Source organism: Oncorhynchus mykiss, chromosome 15 (genome assembly GCF_013265735.2).
Source record: "Oncorhynchus mykiss isolate Arlee chromosome 15, USDA_OmykA_1.1, whole genome shotgun sequence".
Classification (NCBI taxonomy): domain Eukaryota; kingdom Metazoa; phylum Chordata; class Actinopteri; order Salmoniformes; family Salmonidae; genus Oncorhynchus; species Oncorhynchus mykiss.
This window is the reverse complement of record NC_048579.1, coordinates 28699444-28725079: the sequence shown is the minus strand read 5'-3', so window position 1 is coordinate 28725079 and position 25636 is coordinate 28699444. Positions and strand designations below refer to the sequence as shown.

The window sequence follows — 25636 nt, the reverse complement described above, 5'->3', positions numbered from 1 at the left end:
CAATTTTGAGTTTGCATCCCAATATTACACTTTTTAGACATCACATATTACTGAAATATAAGAACACCACTAAAACACCAGATTTTCAGTTGTAATTAAAAAAAAACATGTTTATTCATTATGAAATTATGAAAAATATTCATAACATTCGACCCATGAAGCCACTAGAGGGCGATTTTGTCCTTTGACTGCAGGGAATTAACCCAAATACATTTAAAAACTCCACAGTTAAAGCTTTAGGGTTTTGAATGCAACCCTGATCATACCAAGAGAGAATCTCAATTCCAAAACCTTACATCCTCTCTCCTCGCCTCCTCAAAACCCATTGGATGAATAGGCCAGAGGTCATGCCCCTCGAACCTTCAACCTTCTCCTCCAATGGGTTTTGAGAAGGAGGCGAGGATAAAGGAGAGAGGACGTGAGGAGAATGCAATTGAGATTCTCCCCAAATCTACTTCTAGCCCCTGAAGGCAGAGGGCAGTACCCTACTGTAAATCTGAAAGAGATCAGAGATTGGGAAGAGATCTGAAAGAAAATTCAACATAAAGTGGAGATCATTTGGATTAGTGATGTTGAAGGACATTTTTTTTTAAAAGTTCAACGCCCCAATTGCCTATCTATTTATCCACACTTAAAACAAGTTGGAGCTATTTAAATTGATTTGTATTTATAGATTTGAGAAGGACAAAATTAATGGCACAGAGAATTAGGATGACATCAAACTTCTTGTTATCAATGTAGGCCTAAACTGTTCATCAGGCTACAAAACGAGTTTTATTTTTAATAATAAATGTATGTAATTACCATTTCAAACGTGTAGTCAAGAACTAATCAACAGTTACAGTTACATTAAATTGTTCTAATGAAGGCCTACTGGTAGTGTCACTATGGGTCAAATGTTTGATTGAATGACTCATCGACAGTGGGACTTTCCTTAGGGACTTGCCACCACACGCACTTGTGAAGCAATAGTCCCGCGAGAGGGGTGTCGTGGATACATGGATGCATGACCCTGCTGCTCCCAGTCCCAGTCGCGCTTGCGCAGCGTTTCTGACTTTCCCACTCTGTCCCCCGTACCATGGCGTCCACGGAGGAGGACGGCTCGGTTGAAGAGAAGGAAAACAACAACAAGAAGAGGACGAAAAGTGCCATCGCTGTCGCATGGCTTACATTTTACAACATCGCCATGACGGCCGGGTATGTCAATTATTCTGCCCTATCGCTGATTATAAAGTAGCCACTCCCTTAAAACTTCGTTATGCACCAGAGCGCTGTGAGCAAGCGCGTATGGCTGTTTATAGGTCCGCGGTGTCTCTGACAGCGCAAGTGCCCATTCTGTTGCCGAATTTAGTGACAGACAGCGCCCATGAAGTTTGAACAGTGAGAAAAATAAATGTAAAGGACTTGATAGGGAGGGTGTCCAAGTAGACAATTCTCAAGTAATCAATATGTGGATCTTTTTTATGAAAATAACGGCGGTACAAGTGCGGCCCCCGGCGCGGGTTCAGCCTTTCCAAATACGGTCGATTACACTGTGTCAACGTCACGCCCAGCACTACCTCGACAGTTGCAGTGATAAGTATAGACAGCGCGCTGACACTGGAGCTTCGGTTTGGGCGAGTGAAATGCCCAATAAGCAGATTTTAATAACTGTAAGTTTATGCGCTACAGAGCGCGCTGTGTGCGATGACGCAATTATTTCACTGTGTTCGTATAGTCCTTGTAATGAACACACAAAACGAACTTAATTTAATAGTTGTCAAGTTTTCGATGATTTATTAAGCTGTTGATAGTGTCTTAAGTTCATTTTCATTGGTCTGGGTCACTTGAACTGAGAATGGCACTTTTTGGAGATATGCGTAAAATGCGCATTTATGGAGCTGTTGGAGCCATGTTTTCTCAACTTACACTCATTGTACTGTAGCTCCCATTCATCCATCCTCTGCTACTCACATAATGGGTATTTTAGTATTACATGAAGGTTTGAAAACTAGGTTCATTTACCTAGTTCAAGAGACATGCACATTGAGGTAGTTATAAGCCCCTGTATATGATAAGAGTAAACATATACCAATGCTGATTCAAACAGTCAAAGAGCTGTCAAAGAGCTGTTAAAATTGTGACTATTGGAATCAATGTACATTTGTCCCTTCTCTTGCACTAACCTACACCTATATTATCCAATCATCTTTATATGATAGTAACTGTTAGTAACAGAACCCTTATGCAAGTCCTAAACTATATCAATGTAATTAGCATCAAATAAACCCTAATTAATTATTGTGCTGAGACAGAGATCATATATTTGCAATACAATAGTAATGTACTCTCGGGTAATAAACTGAAGTGGTTGTATTCAGTAGGTCCTAAATGATGTTGATTTTTTTCAAACAGATTGTGTCTTCAAACATATAATACACTTGTTGCACAGCTTGAGCACCTGACCCATTGACCTAGCACCTGAGCACAAACACTGAACAGTAGCCACTAGGCTACAGCAGTAGCTACAAACGTATCAGATCAATCTGGTTTAACAGACGCACATCCCTTTTATAACAGGCGGTGGCAGTAGTGTATGTCTCACTAATCCCTGACAAAGTTTGATTTAACTTCAAGGTACACTCTGAAACGTCACATAAACGGTGGAGATTTACTTGACACCTCGTCGGATTTAGATGATGTCGTGTAATGTCCTAGGACTAAACCTATGAGCCCGTTTACTCATGAATACCGAATCAAGGTGTGATTGTAGAAAATTCCCACTCACTCTCCACCAATTACCAGTCACACACATTTACAGGTTCCTGCAGATACCCTCCTCTCACCTTGTGTTCTTACACAAGCTGTTTTTCAGTGATCTAAATAAGGGACGTCAAAATGTGACAAAAAATTGTAAATTCTTTTGTCGTAAACGATTGTTGGACATCTTCACTCGTTCATTATGACGGTCTAGGTCTGCCGATTTAAGAACGACTACGTGCTTATTAGGCTGCGATAAAGTTCAGTCAGTGTCAGAATTAGTTTGTCTTTATCGTGTGACGTTAGTGTGACAGTGTTACAAGCCGATCTCGGTGACTGACCAATAGGAACACGGCCGGCATTGAGTATGCACACAATACGATTATTGTGAATAGTCAGATTAATATAATATTTTGATTTAAACATTTAGATGCTGTGAAAGAATAACGATTTCCCAAATAAACTTGTTTAGCCTACATGTCACATCTGAAATCAGGCTACTGATGGGATTTTTATAAATGCAAACAAAATAAACGTTCTACCACAGCGGCCATGTTATTTTGGGGAAGCTTATTTGCTTCCGAGTTCGGACATATAAAGTTTGTATGTGAAAACTATTTCTAAAATGCATATATTTTTCTGAACTCTTCTCGTGCAGATACTGAGGCTTGTGCTGCTGGTGCTGGCACATGCGCAAGCCAATTCTTTATTATATCTTTATTATATATATATATATATATATATCTTTTTTTACCTTTTATTTAACTAGGCAAGTCAGTTAAGAACAAATTATTATTTACAATGACGGCCTACCCCTGCCAAACCCTAACATGCTGACCAGACCGGACACGTCGCGTGCGCTAGTGTCGCAAAATACATTTAGAAATCCATGTTATTCAATTATTGCACCCACACTGCTCACGCCAACGAGTGTCTGCGTTACCAAAGGCTAAAATAGAAGTCATTCCTATTTCTGACGCAGAAATAGCATGAAGTCCTGCCTCTCCCATCTCCTCATTGGTTTATAGAAGCAGGTACCCACGTGCCATCTCCTCATTGGTTATACCCACGTGGGTGATTAAAAGACAAACTTTGTTGCCGGTTGTCATGGTAATACAATGAAAGTTTAGATGATAAACCATATAAATTCAAAGATGAAAAAGCCTGGAAGGAGGAGACATGACTAGAAATGATTCGGTTGGCCGTTTTATGTGTGGATTAATTGTCGGAGTAGAGGTGCTTGTGCATTTCAGGTAAAATAACAACTCAATGTTTATATCCCAGGACAAATTAGCTAGCAACAGCAAGCTAGCTAAATAGGACAAATTAGTTAGCAAGTGCAAGCTAACTAGCTAAATTGCCATACATGTTTAATGCATTTTGACCTATCCCCAAATTAATGTCATTGGTTCAGAGTTTGTTTTGATATTTTAACCTGTGTGTCGTGATCGCGTTTGGTTTAGGGGGACAAAATACATTTTTGCACGATAGCGCACGCGCGAAGCCGGTTTGGATTCCGTGTAACCTGGAATTGTAGAATGTCGCAGAATGTGACGACAGAAATTAAGCGAATTGTGCAATCTGGCCTGGTTGATATCAAGATTTTAATTTGGTAACCTCGCACAGTGTGACGGATTATCGTAAAAGACTGGATCCAACGTGCAGTCTGCAAAGACCTTTAGTGGAATAATGGATACAGTTGAGGAAGTGATGGAATTTGGCCTCCATCATTGCTAATACTGTGTGTTTGTGATCCTATAACATTTTTGTTGTTGTGAAGTTACCTATTTTAGAGGAAAAGAACAACTGTATGCCGAGACCCTTAGACACCTTCAGAAACATACCTTCAGAGAGATCCATCGCACAGCTGACCTAGTAGACTAGTGAATGTAAAGGGAGCACAGTCTGTTTCCTCTGTAGAGCTCAACAAGGGACTGTATTTATCAAGCGTCTCAGAGTAGGAGTGTTGATTTAGGATTAGTTTTGCCCTTTAGATCCCAATAATAAAGATTACATGGACAGGGAGGACCTGATCCTAGATCAGAACTCCTTCTCTTGACAAATGATACATACAGCCCCTGGTCTTCTGTGTAAGTTCTGTACAAGAACTCTCACACCTCTGTTTACCCTGATCGTTACCCATGACTAAAGCTATGGATAATTAGCTTTAAATGGTCCTCAAAATGGACCCGCAATTACATTGAACAAAAATATGAAATGCAACAATTTCAAAGATTTGACTGAATTACAGTTCATACTGTATAAGAAAAGCAGTCAATTGAAATACATTCATTGGGACCTAATCTATGAATTTCACATGAATGAAAATACAGATATGCACAGATACCTTCAAAAAAAGGTAGGAGGGTGGATCAGAAAACCAGTCAGTATCTAGTGTGACCACCATTTGTCTCATGCAGCGCTTCACATCTCCTTCGCATAGAGTTGATCAGGCTGTTGATTGTGGCCTGTGGAATGTTGTCCCACTCCTCTTCAATGGCTGTGCGAAGAGGCTGGATATTGGCGGGAACTGGAACACGCTGTCATACATGTCGATCCAAAGTATCCCAAACATGCTCAATGGGTGACATAACTGGCAAGTATGCATGCCATGGAACTGGGACATTTTCAGTACAGATCCTTACAACATGGGGCCGTGCATTATCCTGCTGAAACATTAGGTGATGGCAGCGGATTAATGGCAGTACAATGGGCCTCAGGATCTCGTCGTCACGGTATCTCACAGCATTCAAATTGCCATCGATAAAATGCAATTGTGTTCGTTGTCCGTAGCTTATGCCTGCCCATACCATAACCCTACTGTCACAATTGACCACACAACGCCATACTGCCCAGTACAGTTGACACTGGGACTAATCCGCGAAGAGCACACTTTTCCAGCATGCCAGTGGCTATTTCAAAGGTGAGCATTTGTCCACTCAAGTCAGTTACGACGCCAAACTGCAGACAGGTCAGGACCCTGGTGAGCTTCCCTGAGACAGTTTCTGACAGTTTGTGCAGAAATTAATCGGTTGTGCAAACCCACAGTTTCATCTCAGACGATCCCGCAGGTGAAGAAGCCGGATGTGGAGGTCCTGGGCTGGCTTGGTTACATGTGGTCTGCGGTTGTGAGGCCAGTTGGACGTTCTGCCAAATTCTCTAAAACGACATTGCAGGCTGCTTATGGTAGAGAAATTAACATTTCATTCTCTGGCAACAGCTCTAGTGGATATTCCTGCAGTCAGCATGCCAATTGCATGCTCCCTCAACTTAAGACATCTGTGGCATTGTGTTGTGTGACAAAAATGCACATTTTAGACAGGCCTTTTATTGTTCGCAGCACAAGGTGCACCTGTGTAGTGATCAGCTAATTTTACATGCCACACCTGTTAGGTGGATGGATTATCTTGGCAAAACAAACAATATCACAAACAGGAATATAAACATATTTGTGCACAAAATTTGAGAGAAACAAGCTTTTTGTTTGTGTGGAACATTTTTGCAATCTTTCATTTCAGCTCAAGAAACATGGGACCAACACTTTACATGTTGCGTTTATATTTTTGCTCAGTATACAGTGGGGCAAAAAAGTATTTAGTCAGCCACCAATTGTGCAAGTTCTCCCACTTAAAAAGATGAGAGAGTCTGTAATTTTCATCATAGGTACACTTCAACTATGACAGACAAAATGAGAAAAAAAATCCAGAAAATCACATTGTAAGATTTTTAATGAATTTATTTGCAAATTATGGTGGAAAATATTTGGTCAATAACAAAAGTTTATCTCAATACTTTGTTATATACCCTTTGTTGGCAATGACAGAGGTCAAACGTTTTCTGTAAGTCTTCACAAGGTTTTCACACACTGTTGCTGGTATTTTGGCTCATTCCTCCATGCAGATCTCCTCTAGAGCAGTGATGTTTTGGGGCTGATGCTGGGCAACACGGACTTTCAACTCCCTCCAAAGATTTTCTATGGGGTTGAGATCTGGAGACTGGCTAGGCCACTCCAGGACCTTGAAATGCTTCTTACGAAGCCACTCCTTCGTTGCCCGGGCGGTGTGTTTGGGATCATTGTCAAGCTGAAAGACCCAGCCAAGTTTCATCTTCAATGCCCTTGCTGATGGAAGGAGGTTTTCACTCAAAATCTCACGATACATGGCCCCATTCATTCTTTCCTTTACACGGATCAGTCGTCCTGGTCCCTTTGCAGAAAAACAGGCCCAAAGCATGATGTTTCCATCCCCATGCTTCACAGTAGGTATGGTGTTCTTTGGATGCAACTCAGCATTCTTTGTTCTCCAAACACGACGAGTTGAGTTTTTACCAAAAAGTTATATTTTGGTTTCATCTGACCATATGACATTCTCCCAAACTTCTTCTGGATCATCCAAATGCTCTCTAGCTAACTTCAGACGGGCCTGGACATGTACTGGCTTAAGCAGGGGGACACGTCTGGCACTGCAGGATTTGAGTCCGTGGCGACGTAGTGTGTTACTGATGGTAGGCTTTGGTCCCAGCTCTCTGCAGGTCATTCACTAGGTCCCCCCGTGTGGTTCTGTGATTTTTGCTCACCGTTCTTGTGATCATTTTGACCCCACGGGGTGAGATCTTGCGTGGAGCCCCAGATCGAGGGAGATTACCAGTGGTCTTGTATGTCTTCAATTTCCTAATAATTGCTCCCACAGTTGATTTCTTCAAACCAAGCTGCTTATTGCAGATTCAGTCTTCCCAGCCTGGTGCAGGTCTACAATTTAGTTTCTGGTGTCCTTTGACATCTCTTTGGTCTTGGCCATAGTGGAGTTTGGAGTGTGACTGTTTGAGGTTGTGGACAGGTCTTTTATACTGATAACAAGTTCAAAGAGGTGCCATTAATACAGGTAACGAGTGGAGGACAGAGGAGCCTCTTAAAGAAGACGTTACAGGTCTGTGAGAGACAGAAATCTTGCTTGTTTGTAGGTGACCAAATACTTATTTTCCACCATAATTTGCAAATAAAGTCATAAAAAATCCTACAATGTGATTTTCTGCATTTTTTTTCTCATTGTGTCTGTCATAGTTGAAGTGTACCTATGATGAAAATTACAGGCCTCTCTCATCTTTTTAAGTGGGAGAACTTGCACAATTGGTGGCTGACTAAATACTTTTTTGCCCCACTGTAAATACTAAAATATGTATTTTGATTCAAATATAATTTTACAGAAAGGTCACAAGGTTGGTCTTATTGGTCTTATTACTGTGACAGCAAAAACGTACATATTTGTGTTGTATCCTGATTGTAATAGACCAATAAAGATCGCATTGTATTTAGTATAGTGCTCTACATATTAAACATACTTTATTGTAGATATAAATGGTGTCTGCACCAGATTGTACAGTGATTTCCTTGAAAAATTTTCATTCATTATTCACATATACAGTACCAGCCAAAAGTTTGGACACACCATCTCATTCCAGGCTTTTTATTTATTTGTACTAATTTCTACATTGTAGAATAATAGTGAAGACATCAAAACTATGAAATAACACATATGGACTCATGTAGTAACCAACAAAGGTGTTTTTCCAATCTGTGTTTACATTCTGTCTGGCTTATAGCTGTGCTGTAATGACTGATGTACAGTATAAATAGATTATTGTGAAGTACCAGGCTAGAGATAAAGTCTTGTTCACATTGGCAATTTGAAGTGACTAAAATATATATATATATATATATAATATCCAATTAATCCAATTAATCCAATTAAAATCTGTTATTTTTCCTGCAGTCTGAACAGCCAAAAAACACATGCAATCAGATATTTCAAGCCACATTTCAAACCACCTTCGTGATTCCTGACCATGCGACTCGTCTAAACGGTCAAATCTGATTTATTTGCCCTCAAGTGGTTTGAAATGTTTGACAAGAACATGTGGTAGCTAACTAGCTAAATGTGCTCGAACGCGAAACAGCTACTAAGTGACTGCTGTGGCTAGCCAAAAAGGACTCATTTTTTAAAGCCTCAAAGGATATGATCCAACTTTCAAGTGTTCTTACACTATGATTTTTGAACATTCAAAGCAACTGGGACACGTCCATGGCAGGCATTGTTGTCACCTTAGCTTGCTACATAACTTCTGAGGGATAAAAAGTATGAGCACCACCACCAATCAGCCTACACCACTGTGCGCACACACCCATTGTTACTATGACAACTAGCATAGCCAGGATGACTGTTGTCTGAACACACACAAATCTGATTTGATCACTTGTAACTTGATGTTTGGACAGTCAGAATTTGAAAAACAATACTGATTTGAGTATTAAGGCCTGCAGTGTGTACAAGGCCTTAGATGTCGTGTAGAAGGGAGTTGGCCCTCGCTGTTTCCCCAACTGACGCTGTGTTTGCGTCCCAAATCGCACCTTATTCACTACATAGTGCATTACTTTTGACTAGAGCCCTGGTCAGAAGTAGTGGTCTATGTGAGGAATATGGTGCAATTTGGGATGAATCGTTGGTGATGAGGCATACAAGTTTTGCTGGTGTCAATGCTACTTCCTGACAATAGTACTGGAAAACTACATAGCTCAACACTCACACACAAGTAGGTTAGGTCATAAAAGTTGAGACCGAAAAAGCTAAAAACCCTAACCTTAACTATGGAAACAAAGTGATTGAACCAATAACTTTTGAGATCTAACTATAAAGTGGTACACTACATCAGTGAACATGTCATTCCAAAGTCATGGGCATTAATATGCTGTAACAGCCTCCACTCTTCTGGGAAGGCTTTCCACTAGATGTTGGAACGTTGCTGCCGGGACTTGTTTCCATTCTGCCACAAGAGCATTAGTGAGATCGAGCACGGATGTTGGGCGAGTAGGTCTGGCTCGCAGTCGGCATTCCAGGTCAGTCAAGTTCTTCCACACCGACCTTGACAAACAATTTCTGTATGGACCTCGCTTTGCGCATGGGGTCATTGTCATACTAAAACAGGAAATGGTATTTCCCCAAACTGTTGACGCAAAGTTGGAAGCACAGAATTGTCTAGAATGTCATTGTATGCTGTAGCATTAAGATTTCCCTTCACTACCATGAAAACAGCCCCAGACCATTATTCCTCCTCCACCAAGCTTTACAGTTGGCACTATGCATTAGGGCAGGTAGCGTTCTCCTGGCATCCGCCAAACCCAGATTCATCTGTCGGACTGCCAGATGGTAAAACATGATTCATCACTCCAGAGAGTGCATTTCCACAGCTTCAGAATCCAATGGTGGCGAACTTTACACCACTCCAACCAACGCTTGGCATTGCACATGGTGATCTTAGGCTTGTGTGAGGCTGCTCGGCCATATAAACCCATTTTATGAAGCTCCCGACGAACAGTTCTTGTGCTGACATTTCTTCCAGAGGCAGTTTGGACCGCGGTAGTGAGTGTTGCAACCGAGGACAGAATTTTTTTTTAGGCACTTCAGCTCTCACTGGTCCCGTTCTGTGAGCTTGTGTGGCCTACTACTTCACGGCTGAGCCGTTGTTTCTCCTAGACGTTTCCACTTCACAATAACAGCACTTACAGTTGACCGGGGCAGCTTTAGCAGGGAAGAAATGTGACAAACTGACTTGTTGAAAAGGTAACATCCTATGATGGTGCCACATTGAATGTCACTGAGCTCTTTAGTAAGGACATTCTACTACCAATGTTTGTCTATGGAGATTGCATGGCTGTGTGCTCGATTTTATATACCAACTTTTGTATATATGTAAAAGTATAACCTTAGTCCGTCCCCTCGCCCATACCCGGGCTCGAACCAGGGACCCTCTGCACACAGACAACAGTCACCCACGAAGCATCGTTACCCATCGCTACACAAAAGCCGCGGCCCTTGCAGAGCAAGGGGAACCACTACTTCAAGGTCTCAAAGCGAGTGACGTCACCGATTGAAACGCTATTAGCGTGCACCACCGCTAACTAGCTAGCCATTTCATATCCGTTACATATATAGTGTATCTATTAAGTAATCTTTATCCTTCTCATGTACACTTACTACTTTAATGAATGAATAAATACAGTTTTTCAGATGTTGTAAATATTGTCTCTTTTCCAGGTGGCTGGTTTTGGCTATAGCAATGATGCGCTTCTACATCCAGAAAGGCACACACAAGGGTCTGTACAAAAGTATAGCAAGGACACTCAAGTTTTTCCAGACCATTGCGCTAGTTGAGGTGAGTTTCTGAAATGTCATCATAGTTCACTAGTAGCCACACTCACACAAACACACACTCGTCTCAAAGTATTCCATGAAAACAGATGATAAAGCAGTTAAACGTTGAAATCATTGGCAAGATCCTTCTAATGTGAGCTTGAAATACTCTGAAGCTGAGCTTTGATACTGAGATCCTTGGTTAATACTAAGAAGTGAGAAGAAAGAATTCACCTGATTCGGTTTTTAAAATTATTTTGTTTGGTAATGTGATAAAGAGTCATGGAGTTCTAAAAGTGCAGTGGGCCGGATTTGAATCCTTGCTGGCAGTGGTATATCATACATGTACTTCAGAGGCAGCGGCTTAGACCGCTAGACCACCCAAGGCCACGAGTCACTGATTCTTATTTGTTGTCTTTCAGGTGGTGCATTGTGCAATCGGTATGTATGGTCTTGAATAACAACCATACAATGTGAATATAACCGGATCTCCTACTTCTGACGTTAATGTTGATTTCCATGGTTCTCGTCGTATAGGAATCGTGAGGACCTCTGTAATTGTGACTGGGGTTCAAGTATGTTCACGAATCTTCATGGTGTGGTTCATCACCAACAGCATCAAACAGGTGACTATCTCATTTATCACCAAAGAGGTGTCTTACCATCTACAGTAAGGGGCCTTGGAGTTGGGGTGAGGTGAAGTTTCCCAGAGACTCTGATCTTGGATCAGTTTAGCATTGTCCCCAATAATGGTTAAGTTTAGGATTGGGGGACGGGAAGCTGATCCTAGATCTGCACCTAGGGGACCCCCCCCCCGGTGGTCAACATGGACCCCCTTAAGTGTTAACTATCTTCTTCCTCCTTGTTTTGTCCCATTCTTTGTTGGAAGATCCAGAACGAAGAAAGTGTAATCCTCTTCTTGGCCGTTTGGACGTTTACAGAGATTACCAGATATTCCTTCTATACATTCAATCTGCTCAACCACCTGCCATACTTCATCAAATGGGCCAGGTGGAGATGGGGATGGGAGGGCTGGGTTTTGGGTAGCTCTGGTCCAGGGCGTTTATGTGCACCTTGCTGATGACGAGCGTTCTCAGCATCAGCAAGTCGCATGCAAACGCCCTGGACCAGCACTAGGGTTTCCGGTGCTGTCGCAGTTCTTGGAATGTTGGTCTGGTTTGATTGGTGTTTGCCGTGGCATGCTTCCCACTACAGACAGACTGGTTTCACATCAGTATTGTGATGTCACAGGGAATACAGTAGTAGCCTGGGGAAGGTATCTCCTGGCTTATAACCATACAGCATGTGATCAGCATGAGTGTGTTGTTTATTGATTAGCACCTTGTTAGCCATTCTCTATGGACGTTGGTTGACCTAATCGCTAATACTTAGTACTCTGGCATTATCACTTTGATTTATGCGCTAGGAGACGGTTATCGATGGATTACATGGGAGGTGATCAGGCATTGATAAGCATACAGATCAGAGATTGGAGAAAAAGTGGTCACACTATCAGTGCAGGGATTCAGATTTATTCCGGGGCCATATGTATCAACTATCAATCTATGCTCATTAAGGATCAGTTTTCACAATGCGTAAGATTTTTTTCTTTAAGCAATGGCTTTTTTCTGGCCACTCTTCCGTAAAGCCCAGCACTGTGGAGCGTATGGCTTAAAGTGGTCCTATGGACAGATACTACAATCTCCGCTGTGGAGCTTTGCAGCTCCTTCAAGGTTCTTTGGTCTCTTTGTTGCCTCTCTGATTAATGCCCTCCTTGCCTGGTCCATGAGTTTTGGTGGGCGGCCCTCTCTTGGCAGGTTTGTTGTGGTGCCATATTCTTTCCATATTATTATAATGGATTTAATGGTGCTCCGTGGGATGTTCAAAGTTTTGAATATTTTTTTATAACCCAACCCTGATCTGTAATTCTCCATAACTTTGTCCCTGACCTGTTTGGAGAGCTCCTTGGTCTTCATGGTGCCACTTGCTTGGTGGTACCCCTTGCTTAGTGGTGTTGCAGACTATGGGGCCTTTCAGAACAGGTGTGTGTATATATACGGAGATCATGTGACAGATCATCTGACACTTAGATTGCACACAGGTGGACTTTATTTATTTATTTAATTTTTTTGATTTTTTTTAAACAAGGTTTTCTTTTCATTTCACTTCACCAATTTGCACTATTTCATGTATGTCCCATTACATGAAATCCACATAAAAATCTATTTCAATTACAGGTTGTAATGCAACAAAATAGCAAAAACGCCAATGGGGATAAATACTTTTGCAAGGCACATGGACAGCGGGGAGCTGATCCTATATCAGCACTCCTACTCTGAGACGCTTGATACTTTGGGGTCCTGGTCAAGAGAAGAGTGACATTATCCTCAATATCATGAAGGGGCAGGGTGTAATGTATTTAAGTGATAATGCCCAAGAAGCTGGTGTTTGGAGGATATATTGGCACGGGTGTTGTTAGGCCCAAGATGAAGTCGAGTGCCGGCAAACTGTGCCAATATATCCTCCAAACACCGGCTTTGTGGGCATGATCACTTTTCATTAATTCATTATTTTCATTCAACTTTATTCGGATTAATTTATTTATACTATTTAATCCTTCCACAAAATAAAGTCCCAACTCAAATCTAGAGTTGCTACCCAAGCTGGCCGGCGTCTAGGTTGCCAGAGACGCGATCCAGACGTGCAGTCTTTTATTTCTATTTCTATGGATGCAACCCAGTCGTTCTTTCTAAATGTCCCATTGCCATGTTGGCTGACATCATTTTTATATCCCTTGCTTGTTAGCTAGCCAACTACGGCTAACAAAGTCACATCAACAGTGCAGCCAGAATAACAGCAAAGTAGCTGCATTTGTTTGTTTAAGCTGTTTTCTCTTGACATTTTATTTGGTTACATCCATGACAAAGGGCAATGATGTGCGATTTTGAATGGCATAGAATACTTGCCCTCGTCACTGTTCAGAGGAGTTAGGCAACTACACCGCTAACACAATCACTTCAAACTGAAGCTGGAACGATGGCAAACTAGCTGCGTTTCGTTTAATGTGACCTGTTTGTCTATTGACATTTCTTCATATATATCCATAAAAATTATGATTCATGATTTCGACTGGCTGAGAAAATATATCTCGTCCTGACCTGTTAATCCTCAATGGGACAGTGGAGATCGAATTTCAATATTGAAATGATGTTGCAAATGTCGGAGAGACAGACAGCCAGTGTTGCCAACTCCTCAGTAAGGAAAGTAGCTATTGGTTGTCCTAAAAGTTGATAAATGACGTCATTACCTAATTTGCATAATTGGACATGTGCATGTAATTGTGATGGACGCTGTAGGAGAGAGGAATAATGTCGTGGGAGAGACAAGAAGTGAGTGAAAAACACCCTAAATATGTTAAGAACTACAAAGGAACTTTATTCTGTTGATTCTTGTTTTTTTAATGTCACAACAGGTCTCTTGGGCTTGGGACTGGCAAAAGTGACCCAAAAGAGACACTCTGGCAGAGTCACTTAGTTTTTTATTTTATTCAATTTTTTAGTTTTTTAGTTTAGTTCTTAATTTGGTTTGGTTTTTAACCTTATGGTCCACTTAGGAGCCTACAATAAGTCACAGTAAAACAGGAACATTTTTAACCATAACATTTTTTACATTTTTTGGTATACAATCTTAATGGACCAAAAAGAGACCATAGAAAAACTGTCAATGTCAATGTGAGAAAATTATGGTAACTAGTCTGGCCCTAAAAAAATATTTGAATGTAAGCCAGGGCGGTATCAGCCAGCGGAGAGGAGAACATCTCCTGCTCTGACTGCAGCTGGGAGGGACTGCTGCGCGAGGACTGGACCGCCTGTGAGTGCTTTGGGACAGGGGTGGGGCCCACCGCAGCACCCGCTGCTCATTGAGAAGAACAATACGTGCTTTCACGTCAGAGTCTCCAAAAGTCTCCAATAACACCAGAAAAAGTCGCTAGATTTGTCGCTAGTCGCTGAATACTCGCTAAATACAGCGTCAAAGTCGCTAAGTTGGCAACACTGCAGGCAGCAAGGTTTATTCAAATCTCTGTTGTGGAAAACCAAATGTTAGAGGCAAGGGCAAGGGGAGATAATGTCTAGAGGCTTTTTTACAGTGGGAGATCAAGTTTCTAAATTGCCTTTCTGGGCTGATGAGACAGTGGATTGCTCAATGAGATGGAACAGTAAATACACATTTCAACGTCATAGCTTTAGCCGGTGGTAATTTGTGGAATAGACACCGGTTGGAATACGGTTTTAACCAATCAGCATCAAGGATTAGGCCCAACCAATGTATAACTCCTCATATTCAACTCCTCCAACTGTAAGTCAAAGTGTTATTGTCTTTCCAGGTGTGAATGACATAAGGATGTTGTAATCTTTTGTCTCATACTTTCAACATTAATTCACGCCTCTTTGATGTCGGCTCACAGCTTATGTGGCCAGTAGCACCACTAGTTTTGAGTCTCACATACACTTCACCAGACCTGGGTTCAAATGCTATGTCAAATAAATTAAAATACTTTATCTGTGATTTAGCTTGAGGTTTAAAAGCTTCATGTAAGCTTCATCAACTTGTGTAAAAACCCTGAAGAAGGCCAAAAACCGAAACGCTTTGGTTCTACTTTTAACACTAAAAAAGCTTTTTTATTTAATTCCATTGTCCTCCGAGAGTTGCTGAATCTTCTCTATACTTCAGTTTGCCCCTCAATTCATTCACCTTGGTTGGAAAGCGATAGTGATCCCTTACCACTTGATTAAGCTTGCTTGCCAGCACATCTGACTCTTGAAGCAGTCTAGCGAAAATGCTCCCATAATTTGAATGATTTCAAATATACTGAACAAAAAGCGCTCGCCCACACGACGCCATACACATGGTCTGCGGTTGTGAAGCTGGTTAGATGTACTGCCAAATTCTCTAAAACAATGTTTTATAGCAGCCGCTCTGATGGACATTCCTGGAGTCAGCATGACAATTGCACGCTCCCTCAAAACATGAGACATCTGTGGCATTGTGTTATGTGTCAAAACGGCACATTTTAGAGTAGCCTTTTATTGTCCCCAGCACAAGGTGCACCTGTGTAATGACCATGCTGTTTATTCGGCTTTTTGATATGCCACACCTATCAGGTGGATGGATTACCTTGGCAAAGGAGAAATGCTCACTTACAGGGATGTAAAAAGAATTTTTGCACAGGGGTTGAGAGAAATAATATTTTTGTGCGGCTGGAACATTTCTGAGATCTTTTATTTCAGCTCATGAAACATGGGACCAACACTTTACATGTTGCGTTTATATTTTTGTTACGTGTAGTATTTGAACCCAGATCTGCGCTTCACAGTCTGACATACAGAAACAACTACACACAAAAAATGTTGGGTTATTTGGTAAGGGTGATGGTTCTATGTGGAACACAATGACGTAACGTAACCCTTTTAAGCCCTTCAAAGGTTCTTTACAGTGCACAAAAGGATTCTTTGCTCTTTTAGTGATAATTCAAATGTAGCGGAGGCAGCTCACAGCTCTTTTTGTGCTACCGTGAGTGAGAGTTTCATACCAGTTGATCTAATGTAATGTGTTGTGTTATGTAATTAAATATTATATATCACTATGGCTAGTGACAGAGTTTTGTGAACGACTCATGTATGGCCTTGTGTCAATTAAGAATGGTTGACTAAATCAGTCAGTGGATGTCAATTATTTTCTCATGGACCCCCCCCCACCGGCTGTTCCAAAGGTAGCTTTCTTGATTCAACTTGTCAGTTAACAAAATAATAACACATGGAATTTTAAGATTGAAAGGTTATTTTGTATGAACATTCTCCTACAAAGAGCCATTAAAAAAAGGATTATATTGTATATAGCCCCAAAAAGGGTTGTTACCATAGTGGAACCCTTTTTTTTAGTTGCTATATAGAAGCTTTTTTCATGTTTCATGTTTATATAGAACCTTAGGGTTATTTATAGCACCTTACAGGTTCCATTTAAAACCTTATGAGTATTTATTGAATCTCCCCCCCCCCAAAAAACATTTTTGGGATTTTTATATATATAGCACTAAAGACGATTCCGCAATGGAAGCCAAAAAAACCCAATCTGGTACTATTTTAATGTGTGTACTTTAACACATGGTACCAGCTGATGGTGACAGGGGGTCAGGTGTCTGTGTTAGACCCCAGTCCAACAGCTAAGCAGTGCTGTAGTAAAAATGCCAATTTCTCATGTCTGTCATTATACACGACACTCATAAAAACCTCTATTTACTGCCGCTGTCAGCAGACTGGTGACATAACGTGGGCCTATCAGGAGCAGTAGTGATGTGTAACTGTCAGCCTCGCATATCTGAGGGCCCTCATATGAAATGTGAGCACTGGTGAGGAATGCCGACTACACACGTGGGGAGCAATCCGACCGACCCATAGTTCTGGGATCCTATTGCTAAGAGCACGCTTCTTTCCGTTCAAAATATGAATGTCTAAAAATCCGATTCGAGACAGACACCGTTTATTGGCTGTGTAGTGGCTATGAATTGGGGGGACACTGAGACACCTGCTTTTTGAGTGACTTCAGCAAGTCAGGTCTTGTTCCTGTGACCGCAGTATGGTTCATTCGATATTTTTCATTTACATGTGCGACAGGTCTCTTGGGTTTGCAGGTTTGCTTCCCTTGTCTTGATCAGTTAGTATAGCCCCCGTTCTCCCCCCTCTTGTCCTCCTCCCTTTCCCCATTCCCCTCCGAGTGTTCTAAGGGGTTCATTTACACAGGGAGGGGAGCAGCCAGGCCCACACAGGGAGGGGGGGGGGGGCTCATATTCAGCTGCTCCTGTTTTTAAGACCATCTGTTTTGGGCATGGAATGCTCGCCCAACATTTCTCTCACATCCTCCGAAGACACTCCCCAGTGCCGCCGCCACGATCTTGAGTAAATTCAGGGTTCTTACGCACCGCCGTCTCCACATATATAGATCCCTCTCCATTGATAACCGACTGGTTTGTTTGCCCCTACATTTTTGTGCCCTTTGCCCCTACATTTTTGTGCCCTTTTGGAATTGAATACAGTGGTGTTATAAAAATAAATATTTCTGGGTTGATTATTAACCAATGCAGACGTTTTTATCTCAATATCATTCATTTCTGGGTAACAAGTACCGTACTGTGATGTGTTTTCAGTTAAAATGGTCAAAAATAGCTTCTTGGCAAAGAGTCATTTCACAAGCAACAATTTTGTTAGGACTGTCTGGGAGTGGCCTGGTGAGGAGGGGAAAACAGAACACTAGCTGTTATTGGCAGAGAGGTTTGGAACTCTCTTTCTTATTGGCCTAACTAATTTGCCGCCTGGTGACAATTCCATCCCTCCAAAACAAACAGAAATTTCAGGCAGTCTTTTCAAACAGCTCTTAGACCAAAATGTATTCACAGTATTATTCCAACCTCATGGTGTGGAAATCACGTTTTCAACTGCACTGGGACTTTAAACATCTCCATTGAAAGTGTTTTTAAGTCCGGGACTAGGCTTAATCTGTGTCCAGGAAACAGCGCCACAGTGTTTTAATACCGGTATTTTCTCATGATGTGCAGAATTTTTAAATAAGTGTTCATGATGTGCAGAAATACAATAATGTTAAAACACTTTGAAAATCATTAATGGAGCTGATCCTTTGGGGACATTCCAAATTACACACTATTCCTAGAGACATATATGGGCCCTGAGTAATGCACTATATAGGGAATAGGGAGCCATTTGGGACACCTCCATAGTAACTATGACATTGCATGAAGATACACTGTAACATATTGCTGTAAATTTACAGAAAAACTTTAACAATTAGCTACTATAATTCTATAGTACAGTACTGTAATGAGCAATACATTATGGGAGCTAAATAGCATTATACTACACTATTGTAAAATTACAACACAACTTTACAGTAAAGTACTGTATTATTATATTTACAGCAGCAAACTGTAAATTGTGGAAAAATGTTGTGGGCGGCAAAAATAATCTCCGGCTCATTAACATATTTTGAGGCGTGCATTGTTGCACTAATTATTAAGAATGCGGTACCCCACGGAATACAGTACCATACCATATTTTTGGGGTATTTGTCCTGTAAATCTACAGTAACTTACTGGCTATTGTGCTGCCAGTAATTTACTGTTATTCAGTATGAGAATACACTACCATACTGTATTTTTGAAATCTAAAAACCTTTGCCTGTAAATCTACAGTAATTACTGGCTACTGTGCTACCAGTAACTTACTGTAATTCACCCCCACATAATACAGTACAATACTGTAATTTTGGAGTGCTAAAAACCTTTAGTGAGTGCATGGTTTTGTTGTGGCTCATTAACACATTGAAGTGTGCCTTGTAAGAAGCCATACTTGTTGCACCCGTCAGTGAGAATGCTGTACCAATTTAAGTGGTATGTGGTAGTACTTCCCTAACAATTAATGTATATAGGGGACAGGTCAGAGTGAAAGTAAGTCTCAAACCTTTAATGGGTGAGTGTTTAGCCATATCCTTTTGACCTGTAGTCCCTACCAGTTTAGAAGCCTTTGTTAAATCAGGCCTTTGCAAGTGATATGAGACACCAAATATTTATTGGTATGCTGTAATATGTAATTACATATTCACTGTTAGCAATTGCTGTAATTGTCTTAAAATACAATTGTCTAATAAAAAGCATGAACTGGCACACTCCCAGAGAAAATAATTTAGTATAGAGGCTGACGAACGGTGATATATATATATACTACCGTTCAAGTGTTTGGGGTCACTTAGAAATGTCCTTGTTTTTGAAAGAAAAGCACTTTTTTTGTCCATTTAAAATAACTTTAAATTGATCAGAAGACATTGTTAATGTTGTAAATGACTATTGTTGCTGGAAACTGCAGATTTTTTTGAATATCTACATAGGTGTACGTTATCAGCAACCATCACTCCTGTGTTCCAATGGCACGTTTTGTTAGCTAATCCAAGTTTATCATTTTAAAAGGTGAATTGATCATTAGAAAACCCTTTTGCAATTATGTTAGCACAGCTGAAAAATGTTGTCCTGATTAAAGAAGCAATACAACTGTCCTTCTTTAGACTAGTTGAGTATCTGGAGCATCAGCATTTGTGGGTTCGATTACAGGCTCAAAATGGCCAGAAACAAAGACCTTTCTTCTGAAACTCGTCAGTCTACTCGAGTTCTGAGAAATGAAGGCTATTCCATGCAAGAAATTGCCAAGAAACTGAAGATCTCGTACAATGCTGTGTACTACTCCCTTCACAGAATAGCACAAACTGTCTCTAACCAGAATAGAAAGAGGAGTGGGAGGCCCCAGTGCACAACTGAGCAAGAGGACAAGTACATTAGAGTGTCTAGTTTGAGAAACAGATGCCTTACAAGTCCTCAACTGGCAGCTTCATTAAATAGTACCCGCAAAACACCAGTCTCAACGTCAACAGTGAAGAGGCGACTCCGGGATGCTGGCCTTGTTCAGAGGCAGAGCGCACAGTTTTTATCTTGTCAGCCCGGGGATTCAATCTGAGCAACCTTTCGGTTACTGGCCCAACGCTCTTATCTACTAGGCTACCTGCCGCCCCCACTCTTATCCAGAGCGACTTACAGTCAGTGTATTAAACTAAGGTAAACAAGAATATACCACAGTCATAGTAAGTAAAAAATGTATATTACCATTACTGAGAATGTTGTAGTTAAACAGGCTACTTGCAAGTATATATATTTGTATTAGAAAATACAAAATACATGTATTCTAATGAAACTTTAACAAAATAGGCTGCATGAATTGTAGTTCAGGCCAGTGAATATTTTTATTTTTTTACATACATACATTTTTTTTTAATACAAATTACAAAATGGGTATTGAAAGTATTGAAATACCTATATCAAATACATGTAACAGAAATACTGCCCGACATTGGCACAAGCTACCTGCACTGTAAATTTGCAACAGTTGATTAACCACTGTGCTTCCATTAATGCACTGTAAATTCTAGAAATACAGCATGTTGCTGTAGTCAGATGTTCCAGTAATATGCTGTAAATGTGGTTACAGTAAATGTCATGTAAGTCTATAGTAATTTACTGGCTTCTGTGCTACCAGTAATTTACTGTAAGTTTACAGTAACCTACTGGCTACTTTGCTGCCAGTCATTTATTGTAAAAAATTACAATAAATGTTTTATAGTGTAAGGTGACAAATAGCCTACAGCGAGTGAGACAGCACCATGTCAAATGTTGTTCTGGTGTCGGTGTGTTAAGACAAGTGGTTCCCAACCAGGGATACTAGAACCCCTGGGGAGAAGACTTATGAAACTCATGAGAGCATAGGCCAAATGTACACGAGAGTGTACTTCAGGGGTACACCGAGCAGAGCAAAATTCAATTGGTGGTACAGTGACCCGAAAAAGGTTGGGAACCACTGTGTTTAGATAATAAAAACATGTCAGCTGTCACTTTGGTAATCAGCCAATTAGTGGCCTAATTCTTCATTTTGCAGTGCAGTAATCCAACAGTGTGAATTTCTGTTTTTTAGTTGTTCTTTGCTGCACGGCCCCTGAGCTGAATAGTGTGCATGTGTGTGCATGCCTCTATGTTCGTTAATAATGACTCTCCTCTCCCTGTCAGATACAACATGTTTATCATCATGTACCCTCTCGGAGTGGCCGGAGAACTCCTGACCATTTACACTGCTCTGCCATATGTTCGCAAAACCGGAATGTTGTCCGTGAGGCTCCCCAACAAGTATAACGTCTCCTTTGACTACTACTACTTCCTCGTTATCGTCATGCTCTCCTATATCCCATGTAAGCAGCCTACGTACAACGTGTTTGTGTGTTCAGCCGATAGGTGGACGTCAGTTACTCATGGGTCTTCACTGTCTCTTGTTTTGACCAGCAGAATTGTTGTTCATTTGGAATTGTTTTGGGATGTTTTGAATAATTAGTAGGGCCTAGTGTTTGATCTAACAAAAATTAGGTTCAAGTGCATTTCTGTCTTTTATGGCTAGTTGCATACTAGATCTAGACCCAATACTCACCTCTATCCCAGCCCTGAGAACTTCCCTGAAGGCTCTTTGTTAAAATATTGATCTGGACTGGATAAGTGTTTAGATTGGTGGGTAAATAGCTCTCGCTCTCTTCTCTCCTCTCCCCTCGTCTCTCTCTCTCTCTCTCCTAGTGTTCCCACAGCTCTACTTCCACATGCTCCGTCAGAGGAGAAAGGTGCTTCTTGGGGAGATCATAGTAGAGAAGGATGAGTAGAACCGCCTCACAGTCCAGCAGCTGGCGTTCGTTTTGGGACAGCGAGTCAGCACAGCTCCCCTGCCGCCACATCCATTCACCTTTGGTACCGCGCTCCACCGCACTCCACATGCAACAAAATGGACCGGGAGAGTCGGACGAATACTAACATCGCAGGAATAGCCATGTTATAATCGCGGAAAAAGAATGAAACATCACAGTCACCACAATAACCCAACTGGACTAAATACAGTGCTGCAAGAGAAATCATAACCCAACAGGAATAACAGTCATCAGAATCGTCACTGAATCAGTCATCACCAAATTCATCAATCAACGAGAGGAATCATTACAGAACTGGAATAGTCATCATTGTGGAACGAATGAATAAATATCATCTCTAGCCCGGAATCATTATCATCGCAAAACTGGAACGTACTGCTGCCACTGTGTCTTCACTGTCCAGGTTTAGATATCTAGATCCCCAGAAAGAGAACGCACTGAATCCATCAGCCAGTGTGGCCACAGCATACTGCACTGAAACCTGATAGCATAATACTGCACTGATTACTTTCTACACCTGCTAAAAAAACAAAATACTGGAAGGCGCCTGCTGTCCATTGAGTCAACCACACAGCAGACACATACTGCACCCACCTTCAGTGCAAGATAGTAGAAGTTCAAGGGAACCAGGGAATGGTGATATGGAAGGCTGGAGGAGGAGAGATGATAGTTGAGTCCCCTGAGCAGTTTTTTTTTTTTCAAACGGCTATTTATTTTTGTAGAAATTTATAAGCGTTTTCCACCACAGTGATTTTATACGTAAATAGCGTGTGGCAACAATGACTAGACAGAAGCTTTAAAAAAATAGAAACAATTATGCATAGACGTATTATACCTCGACAATAAACAGACATTTGGGCAATATGCTGCTTCCTTGGTTTATGTGTGTTGTACTTTATTTGTAAACAATGTGAAACAGCAACATTAGTAGGCTATTTTATGCACAGATCGGATCATTTGAAGAATGACTTAATTTATTCACATATCACCTGGTTGGCAATATTATATGGTTTGTAAGGCAGTAATACACTTGTATTGAATGTTATTAGTACGTTCGGTGTAGCTGAGACTGCTCAAACTTCTTAACTTGTTTTCCTAATGTTCTCTCCATGTTGCTTTAATGTTTACCAAGAGCTCAGTCAAATGTATTTACAAGTGTGCATCTTAAACAAAGGTTACAACTTTACAGAAAAGCTCTTTGTTTTTTAAAAGTTCAAGCCAACTTAGAAGACAGAAGATAAGAGAGGAATGATTTCTGAGCTCTCACAGTCTTCAGTTAGTCACTGTTTTGTTCTTTATGCTTAAAAATCTGTGTTCGGGATCCCATTGTCCTGGTTGGTATTGTACTGGTAGTTAGCGTTAGATTCCCTCTACTAAAAGGTGCTACTGTGTCAGATCGTTTCAAACTTCTGTGCAGCTGAAGGAGAAACTGGAATAGGGATGGAGGTAGGAACGGAAAAACAGAATGTGAAATGTTTTGGGGAAAAGATGTACCACTTGAAGTGTTTCTCTAATTATATGCACTGTGATATCGAGCCCCGTGCTACAGTGTACTGAATGAATTGACATAATGCTATGAATCAGGGTTAGACAAGAAAGAAAGAAACAATAAAACTCAATGTTCAAAAATCACTGGACAATTATTATTTTTTCCAGCCACAAATGTACAGTACATGTGAAGATGCAGTACAGTATCTTATAAGTACTGTAAGTACAAAAACGTGGATCCAAGGATGGAATCAACTTCCTAGCACCCTAAAGGCAAATGAGACCTCTGGCAAGATCTCCAGCAGGAGAGACGTGCTGTGTTCTCGCCTGACTATATTACACTGCCAGAACTCGCAGCACCTGGATAGGTGTTCAACCGCCACGTCATATGATATAGCTTTACAGATTCCGCGACATGTAGAAATGTAAAGGTAATTTCCAATTAAGCCGACGTATGCAGTGTTTACCGTGAATGCGGTCTCTGCTAATGCAGTTGCCTTTAAATTTCAATCATGCTGAAAAGCTGAACATCCGCGATGCGGTTTGAATAGAGCCCTAAGTATACTTAACAAAAATATAAACGCAACATGTAAAGTGTTGGTCCCATGTTTCATGAGCTGAAATAAAAGATCCCAGACATTTTTCATACACACAAAAAGCTTATTTCTCTCAAATTGTGTACACAAATATGTTTACATCCCTGTTAGTGAGCATTTCTCCAAGATAATCCATCCACCTGGCAAGTGTGGCATATCAAAAAGCTGATTGAACAGCATGATCATTACACAGGGGCACCTTATGCTGGGAACAATAAAAGACCACTTTAAAATGTGCAGTTTAGTCACACAAGACGATGCCACAGATGTCTCAAGTTTTGAGAGAGTGGGTAATTGGCATGCTGACTACAGGAATGTCCACCAGAGCTGCTGCCAGATAATATAATGTTAATTTCTCCACTATAAACTGCCTCCAATGTCGTTTTAGAGAATTTGTCAGTACGTCCAATCGGCCTCACAACCACAGACCATCCCAGGACCTCCACATGTGGCTTCTTCACCTGCGGGATCGTCGGGGACGGGACGACGGGGTGGGGACGACGTGGTGGGGAAGACGGGGTGGGGGTGGGTTGCTGAGGCATATTTCTGTCTGTAACAAAGGCCTTTTGTGGGGAAAAACTATGCCCTCCCAGGCCCACCCACCTCCCGCTTTGGGCTGGATGAATCAATGTGTAGTTCCTACATGTATAATCTATGATAAGAATTACTGTCTTGCCTCAATTAGCCACAAAATATCTAGTTTGAATGCAACTGTTTTTCTAGAAGCTGTTCTCCCTACATTTTCCCCCACATGGGCCAGCCCCCTAGCAATTTCAGTTCTATGAGCCAATGAACTTCAGTCCCTCGCCATTTGAGTGACAGCTAGCAAGATGCATACATAGTACAGCGAATGAGAGCAATGATGTGGCGTTCATATCTGCAAGTGTGACATGGTACGCAATTTATTTGGCTCGGAATTGTTTTGGCTCATGAGCATTACTTTCAGAATTACTGGCTAAAAAGTGACTATCAAAACCAGGGAACATGAATTCCATTTGTGCAGAAAAATGTACTTTAAATTAGATATTGTTAGGTATGAGCAAGAGGCAGCGTTCCAGGCTGACTACATTGCCGATGCCACACAACGCCTGGAAAGGTGTTTATCAAAACAGCTGCCCACATCATATGGTATAGTAATCTGATGCCCGGCAGCACTGTCGATTATTAGTCCCTCGCTCCCTCCAGGATTCTGCGATTTCACATCTTTTTGAAACGTCAACAATTCCCCGCATACTTGCAAATTTGACAAATCACTGCACTATTTCCTCATAAAACAGTAAA

At 41.1% G+C, this 25636-nt stretch overlaps 1 protein-coding gene across 1 annotated transcript; it reads left to right on the top strand.

The window, feature by feature from the left end:
* The first annotated feature begins 954 nt into the window (after nucleotides 1-954).
* Nucleotides 955-23903, top strand: LOC110489947 (very-long-chain (3R)-3-hydroxyacyl-CoA dehydratase 1). The gene is made up of 7 exons (XM_021562977.2): nucleotides 955-1197; nucleotides 10827-10944; nucleotides 11345-11363; nucleotides 11460-11548; nucleotides 11812-11933; nucleotides 21595-21773; nucleotides 22147-23903. Exons 1-7 carry the CDS (start codon nucleotides 1079-1081, stop codon nucleotides 22227-22229), a joined length of 729 nt encoding a protein of 242 aa, XP_021418652.2. The 5' UTR covers nucleotides 955-1078; the 3' UTR covers nucleotides 22230-23903.
* Nucleotides 23904-25636: the final 1733 nt, after the last annotated feature.

What these genes read in the sequence shown, in the direction of transcription:
- LOC110489947 (XM_021562977.2), top strand. Translation starts at nt 1,079, where the DNA reads ATGGCGTCCACGGAGGAGGACGGCTCGGTTGAAGAGAAGGAAAACAAC. An exon ending in AACATCGCCATGACGGCCGG is followed by an intron (nt 1,198 to 10,826) that starts GTATGTCAATTA and finishes TCTCTTTTCCAG; the next exon opens with GTGGCTGGTTTTGGCTATAG. An exon ending in CATGCTCTCCTATATCCCAT is followed by an intron (nt 21,774 to 22,146) that starts GTAAGCAGCCTA and finishes TCTCTCTCCTAG; the next exon opens with TGTTCCCACAGCTCTACTTC.